Source organism: Zalophus californianus, chromosome 10 (genome assembly GCF_009762305.2).
Source record: "Zalophus californianus isolate mZalCal1 chromosome 10, mZalCal1.pri.v2, whole genome shotgun sequence".
NCBI lineage: Eukaryota > Metazoa > Chordata > Mammalia > Carnivora > Otariidae > Zalophus > Zalophus californianus.
Window position 1 is genome coordinate 89287822 of NC_045604.1, and position 25370 is coordinate 89313191.

General features: G+C 45.1%; 1 protein-coding gene across 2 annotated transcripts in view; it reads right to left on the reverse strand.

Moving 5' to 3' along the window:
- The window catches only part of PRKCB (protein kinase C beta), a 317939-nt gene that overhangs the window by 13348 nt on the left and 279221 nt on the right, over positions 1 to 25370 (reverse strand). For both annotated transcript variants that reach the window (XM_027611157.2, XM_027611156.2), the window contains exons 13-16: positions 25080 to 25218; positions 17213 to 17293; positions 16816 to 16923; positions 12173 to 12313 (exon numbers count right to left, since the gene is read on the reverse strand). In XM_027611157.2, coding sequence (XP_027466958.2) covers positions 12173 to 12313; positions 16816 to 16923; positions 17213 to 17293; positions 25080 to 25218 — 469 coding nt within the window. The remainder of the gene's footprint in view (positions 1 to 12172; positions 12314 to 16815; positions 16924 to 17212; positions 17294 to 25079; positions 25219 to 25370) is intronic.

Here is a 25370-nt window from a genome sequence, read left to right on the forward strand (position 1 = left end):
ATGATCTCGATTCTTCCATCAGCCTTGTATATTTCTTGCTGAAGCAAACAAGTCATTTAAAAGCACCCAGGAAAATCAACAACCAAACCCTCTGTTATCTCACTACCTCAATACCTTCATTATGTAACATTTTGGTGTGTGTCTTGGATGGCTGGATGAATAGATGGAGGGATGTTTGTTACTCTTTAAACAAAGTATAGAATCATTCCTTTGTTCTTTAGCCTGCTTTTAAGAAATGAGATGAAATACACCCGTGTGAAGAAAGTGTCGTATTTTTCTTATCTGTTCTTCACCATTCACCCTAAACCCACGTTGCTGGCTTCAAATAAACTAGTCCTCAAATAGCAATCACCCCCATTATTGCTTATGTTTTTATAACTTTGATTCTCACAGGTTTGTGAGACAGGCAGGAAAAGCATTATCTCCACCTAGCAGATAATTTGGAAAGTTAACAACTTGGTCAGGGTCATGGAGGGTAAAGGAGGGGAGCAGAGATTCAGAGTAGGGTCTGCTCGATTCCAAAGGCCACAGGCTTCCTAACTACACCTCAGTGCCTTACAAATTACATCTGATCATGTGGCATGAACTTAAATGCTGACCTGGGTACCTATCCCAAGACCATCAATACCCAGCTATACAACCTTCAAGCAGGTGACCTAAATTCCCTAAGCCAACTTTTTATTAGGTCAAATGAACCTACCTTGTAGTGTGTGGTGAGGATGACTTGATAAAATGCACAGAATACATGTGACGTGGCAGTCACCGCGGGGGTGCCGACAGAGCCAGCTCTGGCCAGTGAGCTAGTCTGACGGCTGTGGCCATCCTCTGGCTACAGACGGGTCCTGCAGGCCCTGCTACACCCCAAGCCCTCCTGGGATATTGCCCTGACAGGTACAGACATTTAAAACACAAACTGAAATCTTCCCCGTCAAGGCTGCTGGGATATGGGAGGGAGCCTCAAGGTGACACCAGGCCCTAACTGGGGCTACCGGTTAGAAGGGAGGGACAGATGTGTGCCTGGAGGCAAAAGGGATACATTTCCACCCCCCATGCCCCCCAGCCTCACTGCCTCGGAAAGACTTTTTTTTTGTTTTTTGTTTTAAAGATTATTTATTTGGGGAGGGAGAGAGAGAGAGAAAATGAGTGGGAGAGGGGCAGAGGGGGAGAGAGAGAGAATCTCCAGCAGGCTCCCTGCTGAGCCTGGAGCCCCGGGCCTGGTTCGATCCCACAACCCCAGCCAAAATCAAGAGTCCCAAGCTCAACCCACTGAGACACCCAGGCGCCCCTTGTAAAGACATTTTAATACAGACTCACATAACCACCTCTGAGTTGTTCTTCATACCCTACGGTGGCGGAGGTGGGGGGGGGGGGCTTTCGTGGTTGTTTTAAGAAACTGCACTTGTAAATCAACAAGAAACGAAAGTTATTCTTTCCCTTTCTGGGTCAAGCACATGTCTCGACATCATGGTATCGGGGTTTTCACAGAGTTAGCATTTCTGGACAATCAGTGAGCTTGGTGCCATATAAGTGAGAAAGAAGGGGCAGTAAAAAGAGTGGCGGGGAGGCTATGAGTTTATCCTACGGATATATACCTAGGAAACCAGGGAGCTATTAAAGAACGAAGTAGATCTCGAGATACTGATAGAAGACAGTCCTCCAGATGGAAGGGAGTAAAGCAAGGCACAGAAATCGAACGCACCAGGTCAGCATCCTTGTGTGTGATGTGGGGTATTCCGTGCTTGCACACAGCCCATCTAGATGGTCACGCCAGAACCGGGCAGCCCTGAGTGGCTCTGGGAAGGAGAACCAAGGATCCTAGCTGAGGGGCAAGGGTGGGCAGAAGGGACTTAGTTTCACTGTGTAGTTTTTGACACTGTTTGCATATTTCACTGTTTCAGGTTTTTTTTTGTTTTTGTTTTTGTTTTTAAAGGAGGGACCATAAGGGGCGCCTGGGTGGCTCAGCCATTAAGCGTCTGCCTTCTGCTCAGGTCATGATCCCAGGGTCCAGGGATCGAGCCCCGCATCGGGCTCCCTGCTCGGCGGGAAGCCCGCTTCTCCCTCTCCCACTCCCCCTGCTTGTGTTCTCTCTCTCGCCGTGTCTCTCTCTGTCAAATAAATAAAATCTTTTTAAAAAAATAAATAAAAGGAGGGACAATCAGAATACCAAATAATATGATGAGGTCAAAAAAGAGAAGACAAGTCCACAGGAGGAGGTCACCCTGAGGTTATCGACGACTCCGTGAGAGAAATGTCAACAGAGAGTTGACAGAGGCCAGGTGGGGGCGAGGGAAACTGAAGAAAAGAGCAGATTGTGGAAAGTGGACACAAGTTTGAGGGAACGGATTTTTAAGAGGAGAAAGACTTCGCATGTTTATGTGCCGAGGAGGGTTGGGGTGGACAAATGCCGCTCTTGTGTTCTCAGCAAGCATTCCCTCCTTTACTGGGCATAGCGGCTTGATTTTTCTTAGAGGACGCACCCCTTCTCCTCTCTCTGGATGTCAGGTGGGGATGGGGCCTGGCCAATCAGCACGTTCTATGCCCCCCCCCACAGCGACTGCATTAACGATGGGCATGTGACCCCGTATCTTCCAATGAGCCAGAGTTCCGGGCTGCTGGGAATTTTAGGAAAAGGAAGCTCTTTTTTGGGGGGTGGGGGGCAGAAGTTGCTAAGATTATGGGATGAACTCTGGAGCAGCAATGTGCCCAGGAAAGCTTTCTGAGAATGAAGAATGAAGTCAACAGAGAGGAAAGCTATTGCAGGGGACACAGGGAGATGCATTCCTTCTGAGTTGTGTGAGACCCTGGATGTAGTCACAACTGACTACGTGAGAAGTTTTTTTTGTTGTTCTTTAAAAGTCAGTTTGAGTCTTGCTCTGATCTGTAACCATAGCTTTTTTTTTTTTTTTTTTTTGAGATACAGAGAGAGAGAAAGCGAGAGCAGGGGAAGGGGAGAGAGAGGGAGAAGCTGACTCCCCTCTGAGCAGGGAGCCCGATGCGGGACTCAATCCCAGGACCCCGGGATCATGACCTAAGCCAAAGGCAGACCGTTAACCAACTGAGCCACCCAGGCGCCCCTAATCATAGGAGCTTTGATTAATATTGAGAGAAGTTGTAGGCACAGAGTGGACAGAGATGTGCAAAGGGGTGGGGAATGGGGGTTCAGGGCAGAAGGGGAGGGGAAGTCCTCCATGTATGGGGACACCTGTTTGCTGATACACAGAGGGAAGGAGGTCAAGGTCAAGATGACTATGCAGGTGCAGGGAGGGTGCAGGAAATTGAGGGCCATCCATCGTGGGCACCCATGGTCCTTGGTTTCTCCCATGACTTAGCAGATAGGATTATCAGCTAAGACCAAGGGGATGGGCACTTTAGTAGGGGGACCTTCAGAGAAGACGTTTGGGGACTTGTTTAGGGGACCTGGCTGAGACTGGAGCCTGTGTTTGGGGAGGCTGAGAGGCGTCAAGTTCTTTGCTGCTGGACAGCAAAGCTGGCGTTTGCATCTTGGCTGCGTTTGACTCTAAGCCCACATTCTCCTTGGTTGACCCAGTCTTCCTGAATCCATTTGCTCATCTTCTCAAGTTCAACCCTTTGGTCAGTAGCTTTCTGGGGCATTGTGAAAAGAATTACAATCTGAGCAGAATCCAAGAAGCTGGACTTCATCTACATTCACCCAACAGAGCCCATCCTCCAGGAAAGTGTTCAGACTTAGGATTGGACCAAAAACAGTTCAAATCCCACATCTGTGCAGCTGAGTCTGGGAGGTGAGAGAGGAAACACTAAAACCCAAGGATATGGGCTCTGGAGGTGAAGAAACAGGACTTTAAATTAAATTCGCACTCAGACTTACTAGCTGTGTGACCATGGGAAAGTTACTTAACCTTTCTGAGCCTATTTCCTTACCTATACAGGAGGTAATAGTAGTATCTATTTCACAGGGTTGTTGTGAGGGTGAAATGAGATATATAAAGTAGACAGAGGCTTCTGCTCGCTAGTAAAATCGAATAATTTTATAGAACATGCCTAACCCATTTTATTGCTACTGTTGTAAATAGTATTAATAAAGTCCTGCATCCATTAAATGGAGGGCCCATCTTCTTGTCCTGGTTCTGTTATATTCCGTGTGTAAGTCACTGAAGCGAATCTTCGGGCCTCTGGTTGCTCCTCTCTAGAATGATGGTATCTATACCCACTTCTAGACTTCTGTTTTCTTCAGTGGTTACTGCCAGACATGTCCTAATAGTTTTGTGCTGTCCCCTAGCATGTGACCTTCTCATCTACCCTTTCAGTTCACATTGTTGGCTACTATCCCCAGGGACAGCTCAAAGTCACGCACTTGGCAAGTGATCTAGGAACTTCACTTGGCCCAGGAGTCTGCCAATTCCAACCATCCGAAGGGGGCCTGGTTTGATGTGCAGTTTGAATTGGTTCTCCTTGGGGGGGGGGTGGTGGAGGGATGCAAAGAGAGATAAACAGACAGACTTCGGGCTCTGTGTCCTAAACAGCTCTTGGCTATTTGTTGGGTCCGAACGTAGCCTAATATTTTGATGAGGATCTGTGCAAACTTCACACCCTCGATAACCAAAAGAACAAACAGAACCGAGTGGGGAGTAGGAGATGTCTACTCTTTAATGAGCCCGCCTGGAGGGGCTCTGCTTGGATGCTGCCCCATAGCCTGCTTCCATAGGTTATTCAATATCTGCTGTCTTTGTCAGCCTCGAAATCAAAGCCTTAAGGAACAAGCTGAGATTTGCATCTTTTAAAATCCTGCCAGTGAAGTGTAAAAGGTGTGAATATGCTACTTGTTTGTTGTAATATTTTAAAATAAATTTTAAATCATTTGAATTGTTAAGAATCTTGAATCTCTTTCTATTATGTAACAGACACTGTTAGATGGTGGTATAATGGCTCTTGCCCAGGAGTGCAATTTCAAACCTGAAATGGGGCTCCCAAGTGCCAATAATAATCTTTCCGAGGATCTCAGGCAGGTGCAGAGGACATGGTTCAAGGCCCGGCTCTGCCACCTGCTAGTTGCCGATCTTGGGCAAATGTCCCCACCTTTCCAGGCTCCTAATATGGTGACAATGACACCTACTTCATCCAGTGGTTTTTGAGAATTAAACGAGGTACTGCCTGGCACAGACAAGAACTCAATATTGTGTCTAATATATTTGAAGAGTACGGGTTTCAGAAGAATGACGTCAAATCCCAATTTTCAAAAAGGGTATCGTCCTCCCAAGCGCTTGGTACTTCCTAGGGGGGCCAAGTTCTGTTCTTAAATAAATCATATTAAGTAAAAAGTTTGCCCCCTTTCTTAAGTCTTGCATTTGGAGTTTTAATCGCAAACATACAAAGGTTACACTTTGTGGCTTCGATTCAGAAATGTCAGCACATCAAACACACACTCAGACACATACTCGGAGACGCTTACTCATACGGTGGAAAGGGCAATTAGGTTTGGAGAAGAATGTCACATGAACAGAAGTGCAGCTCATTAAAGCAGTGCTTGAAGCTTCTGACCTCAGCTACATAAACAAGGTTTTCAGATGACAAGAATTACCAAGAAACCCAGTCCTGTGAGCATGATTTAGTTTCTGAAGCAGTTCGGCATCTAGACTCCCAGAGGATGCAGGCCATGATGTGTGACCGGATCACCTATGCGGTGTTTTGGAAAATGCTACTACACGAAAGACTGTCGTGGTGCAGGATGGGGACTGGGGGCTCTGCTTTTCTCAGCCTGCAAGCTCCCGAAGCTCGGCAGACGTGTGGATGCCTCAAAACCATATGGGGCTTTATGTCAAGTGATGGGGAGCACAAGCAACCAGAGGACATTATGGTCATCAGCCTAGATTGTACAGGAGGGGTTGGAGTCCGTGAGGCCTGACACCCAGGCTGGAACGGAAGGAGGCAGTGAGCCTTGTTGATCACGTATGGATGGTCCTGGATGGCTGCCTGGTATGAATGGCTGTAGGGAAAGGGGCTCTTCCTAGGGTCCACTTCCCAACAAGCTGTACTCCTCCAGCCCTGGCCAGAGGGAAAGGGTCCATCAGATTGCTCCTACTGTAGAACAGAAAGAGAGCCACGTTCCCTGGTGGGCAGGTCGCTGTACCTACACCCTTAGTAGTTAAGACCCTGTGGATGGTAACGAAGCAGGGCGTCCTTGTGACCTAGTTACTTTTCTCTCACTCCTCGATTTTCTGCCTCTCTGCTGACAGCTGGGGAAGCTGATCCAAGGACTGCCCCTGAGGGCAGTCGGAGCCTCGAGCTCCAGGCTGTGCCCCTATCCAGTTTTCACAGCAAGCTTTGCACTGGGCATTAGGGACGCTGCCAGGTTTCACTAAGGCAATCCTAATAGGATAGGAATGCCACCCAAATCTCAATCAGACATTTTGATTTAAACATACTATACCCTCATACCTTCTACTGTGCACCACATACTACAAATTCTGCAAGCAAACACACTCACCCGCGCTGTGGCCTCCGTGCCCCCTGTTCGAGCATAGCCGAATTCTGAGCTGCTCGCCCAGACCACGGGGACGTTCCGGCTATCACCCTCAGCACAAGGAAACTCCCACACCGCCCTATAATTCACACTGATAGGAGGAAGAACAACTGCGCAGCCACACACTGCTCTGTGCCCGGTAAGCCAGCCCTCTGAACTCTAGAAGCTTCCAGGACAGCCTATTTCATTCATCCATCGTGCTTTTCACCACAACCAACAACTGGCTCCCACATGATACTCGAGGAGCAATTATGCAGGCAGTCTGAAGGGATTCTCCTTCATCCATTCCTTCATGCCCCTGGGGTAATTACTGAGCATCCTGCCAGGAACTGGGGAGGGCTAGGTAGGCCAAGATGAACACAACATGGAGGCCCTCAGCAGCTCCATCCCATCCAAGTGCCTGCTGCCTCCCACCTGGATTACTGCAGGAGCCTCGAATCAGTCTCCTGATTTCACCCTTGCACCTACAACAGTCAGAGTGATGCTTTTAAAACCCAAAGTTGGATCATGCCATTTCTCTGCTCAGGGCCCTCCAAAGGCTGCCCAGTTCAGCTGGAGTAAAAGCCAAAGAGCCTACTGTGGCCTAACCGATATCATCTCCTCTTCCCCTCTCCCTCACCCACTCAGCTCAGCACTTGGATTCTGTGCTCTTCCTTGATCTTGCCAGGCAAGCTCCTGCCTCAGGGCCTTTGCACCTGCTACTACTGCCTGAACCACTGCCCCCCCCCACCCCAGATATACACACAGCTCACTCCCTCCCTCACCTTCCTCCCATCTTTGCTGAAATGTCAGCAAGGCTTTCCAACCACCCTGTTTAAAATAGACCTCTCCCCGACCCAGCTCTCCACATCCCCAAATCTGCTTTGGTTTTCTCCACAATGCTTGCCTATTTTTAACATATTTGCCAATTTCTATGTTTATGACTTGTCCACTCCCTCTAAAATATAAGTTCCAAGAGAGCAGGAAATTATATTATTTTTACTTCTGTGTCTCCAGCACCTAGAAAGGTCCCTAACTTCAATAAACACTTGCTGTTGAGATGACCCGGAGCACTTGGCAACACCCCGAGGGGACAGAACCAGAACACACTGCCTCTCAACCCACTGTTCCACCATATGCTCAGCCCCAGACACCGCCTTCCAGCACACCAACTAGCACCACATACTGACCCACAATAGCCTGCCGTGTGGACCGAACCACATTCACCAGAACACTCTGTCCTGAAGCTCACACACCCCTTCAGTACAGCCTTCGCCATCCCACATGGCAACCACAACAGGATCTGCCATTCAGCCCGTGGGCTGGCAGCATCCCCCTGGACCATGTTCTAGTCCCAGCCATGCCAAGCATTGTCCCTGGCCCAGCAGCATCCCAGTGCATGTGAAAATTAATGCAGGAGACAAACACCCCATGCTCTGGTGCGTATCCCTAAAGAATCCCGTACGTTCCTCTGCACAGAGCATCACAGCCTCGTATTTTATAGCCTTTCATGGATTCATTCATTTATTCAGGAAAAATCATTAAGCGCCTGCTAGGTGCTAAGCCTTCTGCTAAGCACTGGGGATCAACACTGACAAAGATAGTCACAACCTTTCAATCTAGTCAAGAAGACAGACATTGCACCAAACAAGCAATTACAATGAAGTATGATGAGTGTGTTGATAGGACACTAGTGGATGATCCATCCCCAGAAATCAGGAAGAGTCTGGGCGAGGGGGAAGGAGCAAGGCACCGCAAGGGATGGGGGCTGGAGGCAGGCGTAGCACGGGGAAGCGTATGGACATCACAGGTGGGTGGCTGTGCCCGGACACAGCCGGGAAGGGATGAGGGACGCCCTGTGTGTTTGAGGAACCGCAAGCAGCTCAGAAATGCTTGCTCTTGGAGGGCAGGAGCCGGAGCTGGGGAGGGGGCAGACGCTGGACCCTGGAAGACCCCATGCTCAGAAACAGCCGGCATTATTCTGGAGGTAGCACAGAGCCACCAGGGAAGCTTTAAGCAAGAGGGACGCCATCAGATGCACATGTAGAAGATATTACTCAGGTACATCACAGTGCACCAAAGCTCGTGGATCTCCGTCGTTGGGAACGATGCTCTGCAACCAGCTCCTTGCCATAACAAAAGCCAGCACTGAGAACAACTGAAGAGCTCATGTTAATAAATCTCCAATAATTGCACCCTTCACTGATGTTTGAATCGAATCCTCTGTTCCTGCCCTGTGTTTCTTCACCCGCTGCACTCTATTTAAGATTTTATGTATTTGACAGAGAGAGACACAGCGAGAGAGGGAACACAAGCAGGAGGAGTGGGAGAGGGAGAAGCAGGCTTCCCGCGGAGCAGGGAACCTGATGCGGGGCTCGATCCCAGGACCCTGGGATCATGACCTGAGCCGAAGGCAGACACTCAGCCGACTGAGCCACCCAGGCGCCCCCATGATTATTATTTCTAATTCAGTCTCAGGGAGCAAGGGCAGTGCCTGCTTCCCCTCGTTACTGGTGGCAGAACATCTTGAAGAATATAGCCCAGTCCAATCACTGTACTTTGAAAGTCACGGTTAAACCCAGGAGAGGGAATTCAAGATGTTGGCTGGTTGGAAATCCTATGAAATGCAGAAGAGTCGAAGGATCCTCTTGATCGTTACTAATTATTGTGATATTTTTATATTATCTAGGATAAGAATAGCTACTTTTTCCTGAGTATATTCTAGGAGCCAGGCACTGGCTAGATCTTTAATATTCATTATCCTTTAGCCCGGAAGTTCCAAAATATTTACCCAGTTGGAATGGACTCAGTGGTAAATAACCAGTACTAATAGGAACCGGTTGAATGTCAATCTGACTTTGAGTAATCACTACCCCAAAGACTATAAACTGAGTCCATGGGCCACATATGACTTGTGGATGTGTTTAATTTGGCCTGAACTGTGTTTAATTTTTAAAAATTTGTTGCTGATACATCAGAAGATAATGAGATCTCATACAAAAATCCTGATGAGGATATGGGAACGAAGAGCCTGCCTCCCTGCAGGATAAACCTGGCCAGCCCGGTGCTTGGTTTGTAGAAGATGCTCAGAAAAGGTACCTGTTCTTATGGATGATGTAAAAAATATTACAATAATTAGTAACGGTCAACAGGGTCCTACAACTGTGCAGGTGGAGATGAGAACCCAGGTCCCCAGTCTGCCTCTGTCCCCAGCCACCCCCTCTCCTATTTACATTATCTGCCTGGCTTCTAAGGCACCTGAGCCTCTGACCTGTTCCCAGAAGCCACCACCCATTGCCCAGACTAGGCGAGAACCAATGTCTTCCTGGAGGGCCCCACCCCCAGGGTTTCTGAGTCAGCGTTTCTGAGAAGGGGCCTGAGCATTTGGGTCCTCAAATTCCCAGGGCATACTGCTGGTCTGGGGACCACACTTTGAAAACCACTGGTCTACAACTAAAGAATGAACCCTCCCTAGAATGGCACGGGGTTCAACGCTGCTAGAGATAGTGGGTATCTGCATCCCTCCTCTGGCCAAGTGAGGAGTGGGGGGAGGTACACATTTTGAGACCTCATGTATTAATAGCCCCACAAAACCCAAGTCAGTTTTGTGTCCCATCTCTGAGTTCCCAGTTTCCTGAACAGAGAACCTGTTCTTGTCTCCCAGGCTGCCATTTTGATCCTTTTCCAAATAGTTCATTAAAAGTGATGATACTGCTTAGCACATGCAGTGTCCCTCTCTGACCCCAAGTGCACACAGGGACATCATCTTAAGGAACAGCATCAGCAGGACTCAACACACTGTTCAACCCCTCAAAGACCCTGCACCCAAGACATTGATCAACATGTGACATGGCTAACAAAAATAATGATCAACTCTCCTAGAGCGCCAACTATGTGCTGGGCCTGTACTGAACGCTTCATGCATCATGACGATCCTCTGATGCAGGAACAATTAATGTTGCTGTAGCACAGAGGATGGAACAGAAGAGCAAAGAAGTGAACAGACTCATCCAAGTTCACCAGCTCTAGAACGATCAAGAGATTGTTGGTGGGACCCACTGTATTCACTTGAGGGTCAGACACTATTAGAAATATTGTGCTCAATTCTGTGTCTGTATTTTAAGATGGAAGCTGATGGCCTGGAAGACACTAGGCATTTGGAGGGGACGTCATTTGGGACGTGATTGCAGGTGGAAGGTGTGTGTGGGTGTGTGTGTGTGTGTATGGGGGATGTTTGGCCTGGAAATCACGGGATTCAGGAGTGTAATCTGCAAATGTCCGAAGGATGCACTGTAGAGAAAGAGGCTCTGGATGACAAGACGGGCCAGAGGGATGGCAGTTCTGAGGAAGCTGATTAGACACCAATGTGTACGTTTGCAATAGCTAAAAGTACTGCAACTGCCTGCCTCTAAATAACCTGGCTTTCTAACCCCAGGGAGCATCCAGAGAGACGCAGGATGCATCGGGGATGCTGTGAAGGCGGGATGCTAATGGTGTGGGATGGCGGGGAAGGTGCAGCACCAGGGAGATGTAAGAACCACCTGGGGGACTTTCTTCAGCTTATGTGCCCTTTGCCCCCTGGGCATTCTGATCCGCCTTGAACGGAGTCAGACTGTGTGAGGTCTGAATCCCTGCTTCATCACACCCTGGCTGAGTGACCCTGGACAGAGCACTTAACCTCTCTGAGCCTCCCCACCCTCTTGCAGTACATGGAAAAACAGCACCTCCTCAATAGCTCATTGTGAGGATCTCATCAGATGCCACACGCAGCATGCTTTATGTGGTGCCTGGCACATAATAAGGGGCCAAGAAATTCCTAATATCAAAATAACTACCATTATCATCACAGAGCTCACAATGTCGGGTTTCGATGACAAGGTTTATGCTTCAGCCTCAGTAGCCAGCTTCACAGCTCATCATAAAGTAATGGGGTCTCCCTTTTTCTTAATCTAACCAAGAAATAGCCCGTCTGGGGAATTGAACTTCAGATTAATTCAGTGCAAACTCTCCCCCCCCCCACCCTCCAGTGCTGACAAGGACTCCCAGTCGAGTCTTTGGGGAAGGAAAACACTCCTGTGGGTGCATGACTGTGGGAGACGGGAGGCTTTTATTCTTGTCCTAGAGACGTTACCTCAAAGCCGTGTCAGCACTCAGAGCCTCCAAGAGGTCTAGGAGCATGTCAGCTTTTGCTTCATTCTGTTTCGCCGCGGGTGGGAGCTGGCTGGTGGTGCTGTCTGATTTACTGACTTAGACGTACTGTAAGTTTCAGGATTACATTTAAATCCCGCGGAGGTAAACAACATGACCTTTTCAATGTCAGTATGAAGAGAAAGTGACACAGTCGAACCAAGGAAAGAACAAGGGCAAAATCAGATTCCGCATCCCTGTCCAAACCTGGATCTGAACTCTGCTCACTGAAGAACCATCTCCAGAAAAGTTACCAGCGAAGACAGGTTAACCGTAATTGAATCGGTAACATGGGATCTCGGTAGCTAGGGTCTTGCCCGCCTTCGTAGAGGCCGGAGTATGTGAATGGAGATCTCCATTTTTGTACCCAGTGACTGGGTGCCTCAACTTACAGACATATTCGCGTACAGGCATCGATGTCTCCCCCTCAGAACACCGTGGGCGCACACGACAGGAGAGGAGAGTATGTTACGCGTGTGAATCCAAGAGTCAAGACAGTTTACTTACGGCTTTTGGCTTATATGGGGGCTGAATCTCTTTGCGTTCAAGTTTCTCCCAATCAATATACCGGAAAAATGCATGCTCCTTGATGTCGCGTTCACCTTCGGGTCCGCAACCCAGACGTTTGCCCGGGTGTTTGGTCATCAGCTTCAAGAGAAGAGAAAGGCTGAATTTAATGAACTTCGGGGGAGGACACATGAACCGCACAGAAATAAAGACTCCGTGAATTAGGGAAGAAAGTGCAATGAGGTTCTCCATTTTTATTTCTTGCTTTCCATCCCAGATGATAATTTCCCAGTGAGGTCTTTATGATCGGAGGACCCGACAACAGTGCCCAAGATCGCTTATGGTTAATCGAACCTGAGCCTCAATGTGGACCTGAACTTCAAGTGAGAAATGTCACCTGATGCATTCTGATTGAAGAATGAGTTTTATGCAATTACTGGTGCATTTAATGAGAACAGTTTCAGTATCTTCAAATTCCCCACCTCCTACTCCAAGAAAGCTGGAGTGTGACCAAGGCAAAGGCCACATTCATTCTGATAATATTTGCATTTCTCAGTAAAGCACTTGTGAAAATGACAAAACAGAAGAAAAAATATTAGTCAAATGGACCCAAGTTTCAAGTAATTACTTTCTGAAAGCTCATTAAATAGTCAAAACCTAGCCCAGCTCATTTTGCTTGTATCACACATTACACTAAACTCCACTGAGGTTTCTTTGGTGTTCCATTTAAATTACTTAATTATCAAAACCCTCCATCTTTGGGTCTCTGAGCCAGTGCTAAATAACAAGATGAATAGATGCTCCAAGATGAAACCAGACAGGTTTCCTCTTGTAAATGAATCCAAAACAGCATGGAAATCTCTCTGATCTCAAGACTTGAGCAAATGCACCAAGAGCAAAGACGGAGGGGTTGGTGATTATAAAAATGAAAAATCAAAACCCAAAACCAACAAGAAGGCCTCAAAGAGGAAAAACAAGCAGTTGGAACATACGAGACCAAGAAGCTTCTCGGAGTTGACCAGACATCATGATGCCAGCGTCCTTAGATCGTGCCCAGGATCTGAGGATCATGGCAAGGAGATGAACCCAGCAATGTACACCTACCCTGTTGGACAATTCAGCTTAGCCTGATTCCTGCTTCCAGATAACTTGTCATCAGAAACTATCCCCCTACACACACACACACACACACACACACACACACACACACACACACACACTCTCTCTCTCTCTCTCTCTCTCTCTCACTCTCTCTCTCTCTCTCTCTCTCTCTCTCTTTCTCTCCATATATGCTTTACCTGCCAGGGGGGAAATCATGGGGGCACTTCTATTCTGAGCTGCTACTTGATCTGCACACAGGATCTTACCCAATTCTCACAATAACCCGATGAGGTGGGTATATTATTTTTCCCATTCCAGTGACAAGGCAATTGACATTTAGAGAGGTGAAGCAACTAGCAAGGATGCAGAGATGAGGAGTGGCAGAGCTGGGACTCGATCTCACCTCTACCTACTCCCGAACTTGGGCTTCTAATGAGAGAGCTCTTTGTAGGTGGTTTCCCCAGGGACATTTGTGGCTTGGCTCAGTCAGGAAGGGTTTATGGAGGGCAAGCACATTGGGCCAAGCCCTGACATTTGTATAGGATTAGGATAGGAGCAAAAAAGGGCCACGAGGTTTCGGTGAGCACTACTGCTAATGTTATCAATGATGCCTTCTGTGTATGGAGTACTTCCTATGCACCTGCGCTCTGTGCTCAAGGCTTCCCTGGCATTACTCTTTCATCTTTATTTTCACTTTGCAACTATTATCCTCCTTTTCCAGATAAGAAACTGGGTCCAGAGAAGGAGTCATTTGCCCAGAGGCACACAGCCAAGTAGCAGAGCTGTGCTTTGAACCGACCTGCCTGACCCAGGGCTCTTGCTCCTCCATGCTATGCGGTCGGCTTGTTTTCATGCTGACGTGTGGCCCAACGGGGGCCTCTGTCTGCTTGAAGTTTGTTCAAAGTGGGAGTGGCAATCTGAGCAAACTTATACTCGTTTTTTTTTTCTGGTAGAAAATACTTCTGTAATGGGATGGATATATAAAGGACTTCTCAGTTGGAATGGCACGGGTTTCAAAAGCCTAGCTCAATTTCCACGTAAGGACGAGGATGCCAAGCGAAGAAAAGCCACTGCAGAATCATCCCGCGCTACTAATGCAAGTCTCTGCCCAGCCACTGCACTCTGAGCTGATGTGCCTGAAGCCATGCAGACAGCTGGATTTAATCACTGTTCTGATCTCTGATCACCTCCCAGGCGCATCCCCTGGGGCCCGCTGTTTGGGAGGAAGCATTTGCTGTTGGCTGGAGCATCCTCCCTTCTTTGGAGCCTCAGCCTTGAAGAAAGAGCCCACACTGGACTCAGCCCACTCAACTCAGAAAGGTCCTCGAACCCAGTGGTAAGAAAGTCACCCCAGTTAATCCTGAAGGTTATGGGTCTTAAATTAATAGAAATCTGCTCTACCAGGGAAACCGCTAATTGGAGCTGAAGCTGAATGCAACTGACCTGGAAAATCCTCTCTCCTCCATGACCCACTTAGAACCCCCAGCTGTCCAGGCAGGGCAGAGTGGTGAAGGGGAAGGTCTTGAGCATGTATTAATTAAGCACCTACTATGCGCCTATACCACACAAGGAGCTTCCTGTTACCCGATCGAATGCTCTCAAAAACCTCTGTTCAATGAGTATTATTATTCCACTTTTAGACATAAAGAGACAGAAGCCCAGAGGTGCAAAGGAGGACCACACACCAAGGAAGTGGAAGTGTTGAGATGTGCAAAGGGTTTCGATCTCCCAAATCCTCCACTTTAAAAATTCCTATCACAGTGTATGCATACTTCAATGCCAAGAGAGGCCTGGCAGGTAACAGTGGTGCATAGCATTAGTAATAATAATCATAATAATGGTCCATGGGTTTTGGATCAGAACACCAGGCTCTGTTGTAAGGGATTCACTTGTATTGACTCATTCAATCATTAAAAAATCCTGTATGGAGTACCATCATTAGCCTCAATCCACAGACAAGGTTGAGGGACTTACCCACAGTCATAGGGCTAATAACGCCAGACCAGCATCTGAACCCAAATGGAACTGGGTGCAGTGGAGATTTCTGCATATTGAAAGGGCACATCCTATCTAAAGGGGACATGGGCTTCCCACCCAGCTGGCTGATGCTTTCTTTATAGGAATGACACACCAGCATGGTGAGATCAGATTTTTCAAGACAAACTGGACAGTTGATGTTTATGGGAAATGCCCCGCTCTTGAAATGTTGGCAATTATTAAACAAACTAAATGCTCAGTATATGACCATCCACTCTTCCTCCCCCATGAGACTATGTCTACCGGGGTCTGCACTGGCCTTACACTGTGCTAGGTGATTCACCACGAGTGAGGATCTAGGTGGTGTTGTCAAGGTGCTCTAGACGAAGAGGTTGGCCCAGCTATTTCAAACTGCTGGAGTTTTCCAGCGTTTCTGCACGCAGGCCAGCTCACGGGGCATCTGACTGAGGCCAGGAAGAATAGGGCTGGATCGGGTGGTGGGAAACCTGCAAACACCCCGAGGATCTAGGACCAGCAGCCCTGGTTTCTTCACACACACAGGTAGGGGAAACCACTGGGAAGGCATGTCCATGTCCTTACCTGGAAAATGCACATGTCCCCCCAGACTGGCAGGATAGTGAATACTTTATAAAGGCAGCCTCCATGGGCCATATTCTCTGGGGCTCTCCTAGCATTTCTTGCATACCTCCATCAGAGTTGAAATGCTACCACATTTGGATAATGGGTTTGAAGGCAGTGGTTTTCAAGCCGCATGAGGACTTTTGCAAAATACTGATGTCCAGACCACATTTAGGGTAAGCCTGAGGTTCTGTACAATCTGAACAAGTACTTCAGGTCATCGTGATAGCACCAAAGGTGAAGACAGCTGATCTCCAGGGACTCACCCAGGTCACTGTGAGCCCATTCTGTCCTAATGCTAGATGCGTAATAACAAAGCAATCCTCACCAGCAAACATGGGCCCTGCCTTCTCTTCATCCACTGCCATGTACAAAATGTGCATGCTTTTCAGCCAGTTGGGGGGGTGTGGGGGGAGACTAGGGGTTCTGAAGACACTACATTTGGGTGAGCTTATCCAGAGAATCCCTTAGACTCAGTCTTTTGTGATATTTTCTTAGGACAGAAGTTACACGCTGTTCGTATTAGCCACACACATAAGCAGCAGAGCAGGGGAAGGCTGTAGGAACGGTGCTGCAGGCCCCTTGCACCCCTTCCCATGGGTTCCAGCTCTTTGGCAAGGTCTCTACGTTTCCTATCTCATTCATCCAATATGCATTCCTCTGTGTGGGCTAGCTCCTGGAGCCCAGCCAGCAGCAAGATACGGCTGCCGGCAGACCTCTCCGGTACTTTTGTGCAGATTGGTAAAAAGCTCCCTTTGCTCTGGGAGGTAGCAGGTCCACACCAGGCTCACAGGCCAGCAAGCGGGGAGACGGGCAGAGTTCAGTCTCCACCCCCCTCCCCCCGGGTAAGGCGTCCCTGTGCAGGGCACACCGTGCATTCTCCGCATGTGGTGGTCCCGGCCGCAAGCTTTCAGGGGCTCACTCACCCCTTTGCAGATGGCCACGGCTTCCTTGGACATGGCCTTGGGGTAAGCCACATTGTGTTCCATGATGGACTGGAAGAGCTCATCTTCATCCTCCCCTTCAAAGGGTGCCTGTGGGACAGAGGAGAGTGCAGGGAGACAGGGGTACTGCCTGACCATCCCCAGCTGCCCCAAACCACTGGGCCCTTTTCCCTGGGGTCCACAGTGAGGCCACACTCAGGAGCTTCCAGGAAGAAGACAAGGAAAAACATTCAAAAGGACTTGGGTAACCCCAAGTCCACGGAAGTCACAGGGGTTCCGATGTAGGAGCTGGTATCCAGCTGACACCCTCCTTCTAGAGAAACCACGCAGATGGGGGTAGGGGAGGACTTTGCTTACAGATCCCTTAAAATCCCATTACCTGCCCAGCCAACATTTCATACAGCAGGACGCCGAAGGCCCACCAATCCACAGACTTCCCATAGGGCTGATAAGCAATGATCTGGAAAACAGAAGGCATTCCATCAGGGAGGCAGGTAGGTTCTTGCCATGGCTGGAGACTGAATACTCACTCCTTCTAGGTAAGAGCAGAGCATCCTGGGGCTGGGAGGAGGACGGAGAGTTCTTCCTTTGCCTGTCATCTGCTGCCCAATTAAATCAGCTGTTATAGTCCCAGATGTGGGCCACTGTCAAAAAGAGTGATGAACGGGCCTAGCGCCCACTTATCCAACCTTAGGAAGATGGGTATCCTTTACCGGGGGCTGGGGGGGAGCCATCTGTGGGTGCTGCTCTGCCTTTTCCAAAGCACTTAGCACAGTGTGTTCTTGTTAATTTTAATGCAGTGAGTGTGGTGGCATCTTTAAGAAGGAAAAACCATCTTTGTTTCTTGTGATGAAAGCAATAACATTTCCACAACAATGGGAATGCACTTCACACTAGAACTGTACACTTAGAGATGGTTACGATGATAAATCTTATTTTTATTCTTTTTACCACAATTAAAAAATTTTAAGTTAAAAAGTTGTAATAGCACTCTTACTATTTTCCTATGTATTTAAAAATATCCATAAGCAATAAAATAAATAAATAAATAAACAAACAAACAAGCTAAGAGAACACAACTAACATCACCCATAAATTTTCATTAAGAGAAAAATTATGATAGTGCTTTGGCCTATTTCCTCTTAGAGTCTTTTTTATTGACATCTAGTAAAGTGTGCATCTGCACGTGTTTTACATGAACACAAACACATTAATATGTGGAATTTTAATCAAGTATTTTATTCACTTAACATTTCCATGCAATAGTTGTGCATCGACGTAATCCGTTTTGACTTCTGCCCGGCATTCCATTGGATGGATATACTGAAATCTACTTGGCCAATTCCCAACTGATCAGGTTTCTTCTGATGCTACAATACAGATTCTTGCAACTGGCTATCTGGACATTTGTCTAATTATTTCCTTCAGATAAATTCTTAGAAATAGCATTGGTGGATCAAATGGTATATGTAGTTTTTAAAAATTATTCTATTTATTTACTTCTCATCATGAGAGGTGTTCTTCTCTTCGAGCCCCATCACCTGTTTCACCCATTCCCCCCCACCAACCTCCCCCATCTGTTTGTTCTCCATAATTAAGAGTCTGTTTCTTGGTTTGTCGCTCTTTTTTCCCTTTGCTCCTTTGTTTTGTTTCTTAAATTCCACATACGAGTGAGATCATATGGTATTTGTCTTTCTCTGACTTGCTTCACTTAGCATTATACTCGCTAGCTCCATCCACATTGTTGCAAAGGGCAAGATTTCATTCTGTTTAATGGCTGAATAATATTCCAGAGAGAGAGAGAATGTGAGAGTGCAAATCTTGTTTATCCATTCGTCTATTGATGGACACTTGGGCTACTTCCTTAGTCTGCTATTTTAAATAATGTTGCAATAAACATAAAAGTGCATGCATCCCTTTGAATTATTATTTTTGTATTTTGGGAGTAAATATCCATTAGTGCAATTACTGCATCATAGGGTAGTTCTATTTTTAATTTTTTGGTGAACCTCCATACTGTTTTCCACAGTGGCTGCACCAGCTCGCATTCCCACCAACAGGGGAAGAGTGTTCCCCTTTCTCCACATCCTCGCCAACACCTGTTGCTTCTTGTGCCATTGATTTTGGCCATTCTGACAGGTGGGAGGTGATATCTCATCATGGTTTTGATTTGCATTTCCCTGATGTTGAGTGCTGTTGAGCATCTTTTCATGTGTCTCTTGGCCATCTGGATGTCTTCTTTGGAAAAGAACATGTCTGTTCATGTCTTCTGCAATGGTATATATAGTTTTAAGGTTTTTGATACTTATTACCAAATTTTGATACTTATTACCAAATTACCAGAGCATGGCAGTCTATAATAGCCATGTGACCATCCTTCTTTCAAACTGAAGGCGTGTAAAACTAACTGTATCAAAGTGTTTAAAAGGTGATTTAGCAAAGCTTCAGGGCAGAGGCGAGATGGTCAGACTGTCCAGAATTTGAATCCTGACTGCTATTTCTGAGTTGTGTGACCCTGCGGGGGGGTTACTTAACTTCTTGATGTCTTGGTTTCTTCTCCTACAAAAGGAATTTTATAATATCCATGTCATAGGGTTTTGCGAGGATGGAAGAGAAATGTGTGCTTCTCACACATTATGGTCTCCAAATGTTAGCTGTAACTGGAAGGTTTTCTCATTCAGTGGTTGTTTTACTCAATGAATGTGGCCAAGCAAACTTGGCTATAAAAGGAATGTCCATTTGTTGAACTTCATCTGCCACCCCAGCTTCCATCCTAACCTCAGAAACACCCTCTGAGAATTAAATTCTAAGAGACCGAAGGCACGCTTCCTGTGAGACACTTATTGAAAGTGTTTTCACACTTTTAAAGTACTTCATGTCTTATTTGATCCTCATGACAACCTAACAAGTTAATCCTTTTGCAAAGGGAAATAGAGCCTGGGAGGCAAAAGAAATTGCCAGAAGGTGAGGTGGTTAGTTAATGGCAAAGCCAGGGCGGACACTGGACCCCCGCTTATTCCTTCCCTCAGGGGGCTGGAGGAGGGAGGGACTTCCCCAGGAACACGACTCCAGGTGTCTGGTGCATTGCAACCACTGGGAATTCTGGAAAATCACAGATATGTGGTCCTCCCTGCAGAGATTCGGATTCAGTTGATTCAGGCTAACACCTGGGCAGCCTACATTTTAAAAGCACGCCAGGTGACAGTGAAGTGCAGTGAGTTTGGAACCAGAGATTACTGAACTCCTGGCAGATCAAGGAATTGTCTGATGCCCTAACTACTTAACAAAATGATAATAAACCGAGGTAGCACACGTAGGGAAAACACCACTGCATTCTATCAGGTGTCCCCTGCTTTTCAAAAGTTCGTGTTTCGCCACTTCACTTTTACGAAAGACCTACATTAGGACCTGTTTTCATTAACCGAAGGAAATCTGGAGAGGACTTTTGCTTTTATGGTGAAGGCAAAGAGCAAAAATAAAGTTCAGGCAGCCATAGCTTTAAATGGTGTGAGCACCTGTGCTTGATTTCGGTTTATTTTATGCATCTGCTAGCCAGATGTGTCCTGAGGTATCAGAAAAGCGGAGAGGTCATTTTTTGGGTCTGAGAACGCTAAAATTTTTTTTCCCATGTAAAACTGCTATTGCTGTAAAACTGCTTCTTCACTTCACACCATTTTGGCTTACAAAAGGTTTCACAGGAATGCTCTACTGTCAATAGTAGGGGAAATCTAGAAAGGATTTTTTAAAAAGATCACTTTTAATTATTCGAGTAGTACACAAATATGTTTACCTTGTGAAAAATGTACACAGTATACAGACTGAGCTAAATTTCTCTTTACCATGCTCTTATCCTCAGAGGTAACCAATGTTATAAAATCAGTCTGGAACCGTCCAGATTTTCTATGCTTTTACATGTATTTCTACATACTCATAGGAAACATACAGCAGTGTTCTGTGTATTGTTGTTGTTTTCCATATATGGTATCATATTGTATTTACCATTCTGTACCTTGATTCCCCCCCCCCAGTTTTATTGAGAAATAATTGACATACATCACTGTGCAAGTTTAAGGCACATAGCAAGATGGTATGATTTAAATATATTGTGAAAATGATTAAAATAAGTTCAACTAACATCTACTTTCTCATATAGATACAATAAAAAGAAAAGAAAAAAAGGAAAAAAATTTTCTGCCCTATCATGAGAACTCTTAGTATTTATTCTTTCTTATATATCATAAATATTCTTTCAGTCTTCCCTCCGTTTGCTATAGGCATTATGTTGTACAATACATCCTTAATACTTACTTATCTTATAACTAGAAGTTTGTACCTCTTGACCACCTTCTCACAATCCCCCTCCCCATCTTCCACCTCTGGGAACCATAAGTCTGATCTCTTTTTCTGTGAGTTTGGTTTTCTTCTTTCTTTTTTCAAGATCCCACATATAAGTGAGATCATACAGTATTTGCCTTTCTCTGTCTGACTTATTTCACTTAGCATAATGCCTTCAAGGTCCATCTATATTTTCTATGGCTGAAAAATAGTTCATTGTGTATAAAAACCACAACTTCTTTATCCATTCATCCACCGATGGACACTTAGGTTGTTTTCATGTCTTGTAAATAATGCTGCAATAAACATGAGAGTGCAGATATCTTTTTGAATTAGTATGTGTGTTTTTTTTCCCCCTTGGGATATATTCCCAGAAGTGGAATTGCTGGGTCATATGGTAGCTCTATTTTGAAATTTTTTGAAGATCCTCCACACTGTTTTCGAGAGTGGCTGCACCAATTTACGATCCCATCAACAGTTATAAGGGTTCCCTTTTCTCCATATCCTCGCCAACACTTGTTGTCTCTTGTCTTTTTGATAATGGCCATCCTAACAGGTGTGAGGGGATAATCCCATTGTGGTTTTAATTTGCATTTCCCTAATGATGAATGATGCTGAGCATTTTTTTTTCATGTACCTATTGGGCTTTTGTATGGCTTTGAGGTTTTTGGTTTTTTTTTGAGAACTGTCTATTTGGGTCCTTTGTCCATTTCTTAATTGACTTATTTGTTTTATTTTGTTTTGTTTGCTGTTGAGTTGTAGGAGTTCTTTATATATTTTGGATATTAACCCCTCATCAGATATATGGTTTGCAAATACTTTTCCCATCCCATAGGTTCTTTTCTTACTTTGTTGGTGATTTCCTTTGCTGTGCAGAAGGTTTTTAGTTTGATGTGGTCACACTTGTTTTGATTTTGTTGCTTGTGCTTTAGGTGTCATATCCTAAAAATCATGACCAAGACCCATATTGAGGAGCTTTGCTCTATGTTTTCATCTAGGAGTTTCATGGTTTCAGGTCTTACATTTAAGTCATTAATCCATTTTGAGTTAATTGTTGTGAGTGGTGTAAGATATGGTCCAGTCCGTCTCATTCTTTTACATATGAATACCCAATTATCTCAGCACCATTTATTAAAGAGACTGTCTTCTCCATTGAGTATTCCTGGCTTCCTTGTCAAACATTAGTTGACCATATATGCTTAGGTTTTGTTCTGGGCTCTCGATTCTGTTCCATTCGTCTACTTAGCATCTGTTTTTAGGCCAGTACCATAGTGTTTTGATGACTATAGCTTTATAGTATAACTTCAAATCAATAGTATAATGCCTCCTGCTTTGTTCTTTTTTAGCATTTCTTTCTTTTCTTTTCTAGAGAGCAAGATAGAGATAGAGAGGAGGAAGGAGGCGGAGAGAGAGAGGGAGAGAGAGACTCTTAAGCAGGCTCTGCACCCAGTGTGGAGCCTGACACGGGGTACGATCTCATGACCCTGAGATCATGACCTGAGCCAAAATCAAGAGTCTGACATTTAACTGACTGAGCCAACCAGGCACCCCATTCTTTCTCAAATCTTTGGCTATTCAGGGTTTTCTGTCGTTCCACATAAACTTGGGCAGTGTTTCTTGTACTTCTGTCAAAAATGCAGTTGAAATCTTGAATCTATTGATGGCTTTTGGTAGTATCAACATTTGACAATATTAATTCTTCTAATTCATGAACATGGGATGTCTTTCCATTTATTGGTACCTTCTTCAATTTCTTTCAGCAGTACCTCGTAGTTTTCAGAGTAGAAATATTTCACCTCCTTAGTTAAATTTATTCCTAAGTATTTTATTGTTTTCAATGCTATCATAAATGGGATCCATTTCTTTATTTCATTTTCAGAAAATTTGTTGTTAGTATATAGAAATGCTACTGATATTTATACACTAATTATATACTAATTATTGATAATTATATACTAATATTGTATCTTGTAACTTTACTGAATTCATTGATTAGATCTAACGGTTTTGGTTGAGTCTTTAGGATCTTCTATATATATAATCATGTCATATGCAAATAGAGATCATTTTTACTTCTTCCTTTCCAATTATGATACTTTTGTTTTCTTGCCTGATTGCTCTAGCTAGGACTTCTAGTACTATGTTGCATAGGAATCATGAAAATGGACACCTTTGTCTTATCCCTGCTTTTTCTGTATCTATTGAAATGAAGTGATTCTTTTATTCTATTAGTGACATATTACAATGACTGATTTGCATATGTTGAGTCACCCTTGCATCCCAGGAATAAATCCCACTTGATCATGGTGAATGATCCTTTTAATGTGCTCCTGAATTCAGTCTACTAGTATTTTATTGAGAATTGTTGTATCTACATCCATCAGGGATATTGTCCTGTGGTTTTCTTTTCTAGTAGTGTCTTTTTCTATTTTTGGTATTAGAATAATGCTGGCCTTGTAAAAATAGTTTGGGAGTCTTCCCTCTGATTTTTCAGAAAAAATTGAGAAAGATTGGTATTAATTTTTTTTTAAATGCTTGGTAAAATTCTCCAGTGAGGCCATCTAGTCCTGGGCTTTTCTTCATTGGGAGATTTTTGATTACTTATTCAATTTCCTTACTGGGAATTGGTCAGATTTTCTATTTCTTCCTGATTCAGTCTTATTAAGTTGTATGTTTCTAAAAAATTTTCCATTTCTTCTAGGTTGTCCAGCTTGTTGGCATATAGCTGTTCACTGTACCTTGATTTTTCTTCTCTTAATGTTTCCAAGATCTTTCCACATCTTACATATATAACTCAGTCTTTTGAATTGAACTGATGTGGTATTTCATACTATAAATAATCCAGTCTATTGTCCATTCCTTGATTGACAGACATTGTTCAAGTTAGTACATACGGATGTACTCTGATCTTTATAAGAGCTGCATGGTACTTCTTAATGTGAATGTAGCATATTTTAGCAAACCAGTCTTTTACTGATAGTCATTGAGGTTGCTTCCTATTTTTCATTATTTAAAAACAGCACTGTAACGAAGAAAGGACTTCAAACACATATCATTTCAGCTGTGTGTGTGTGTGTGTGTGTGTGTGTTGCAAACTAAGTTCCTAGAAGAACTGTTTTGGTAAAAGAGTATGCAGGTTTTAAATTTTGTGGCAAATTATTTGGTTACATGGGGGCCTCTCACCACCATTGTCCCAAATAAGTGACTGACAGTCAAGAAAAGAATTCTAGAATACCCATTTCCAAGACTCTGTGCCACATCCTCAGTTCCTTTCCTTAAAAATCTAGTAACAGATTGCAAAATGCCACTTCTCTAAGCACCAATTCAGAGAAAAAGGAAGGCTATCATCTGGCACAAATTCTGTACCATGACATGTTGGGGAAATCCATTCTGCAACTGACCGTTTCCTTTGGGAAGGGAGGGGGAGGCACTAGATTTAAATCTTTTCCCTTTCATTTATATCTTACTCACAAAAAGAAAAATTCTAAGTCTTTCAGGATTTAGTATCAGCACATAGATCCTGTGTCATATGTCAGCTCAGGGAAGCCCTCTCTGTTTCTCTTTCCCTTCTCTTAACAAACATTTCAATGTCATAATGAGGCAGTATCATATGGCCATGAGCCATAGCAGCTTGAAGAATTCTCCTGATGTGTGGATGGTTCTTTTTGAGTTTTATTTAAATTTTTCCCCAAACCTTGATGTATTTTGGGCCTGAGCTTCTGGATGTGTGCAAAGTTAATTTGCATGTGTGATCTCCAAGGAATGATTTAGAGTATAAGAGAAGGACTAGCCTGAGTTTTGCTTGCCAAGTACCCCCCTGGACCTTTCCTAGCTCTGACATGGTCATCTAGGGCACAGGGGAGGGATCAATGCAACATGGACATGTGTTAGGGGCCCCCATCAGCTCTCACCTCAGGGGCGATGTAGTCTGGAGTGCCACAGAATGTCTTGGTGGTCACCCCATCCCAGATATTTTCCTTACACATGCCAAAATCAGCAATCTTGATGTGGCCCTCTGAATCCAGCATCACATTGTCAAGTTTGAGGTCACTGCAGCAGACATAAAAATTTAAGGATTTAACAAATGCTATTTATTTCAAGTTAACCAACAGCCACTCATGACGTGCAAAACATTGTGCTAGGTGTTGGGGAAGCACAGAGGTGAGTATAAGCCGGCCCTTGCCCTCTAATAGTTTATAATC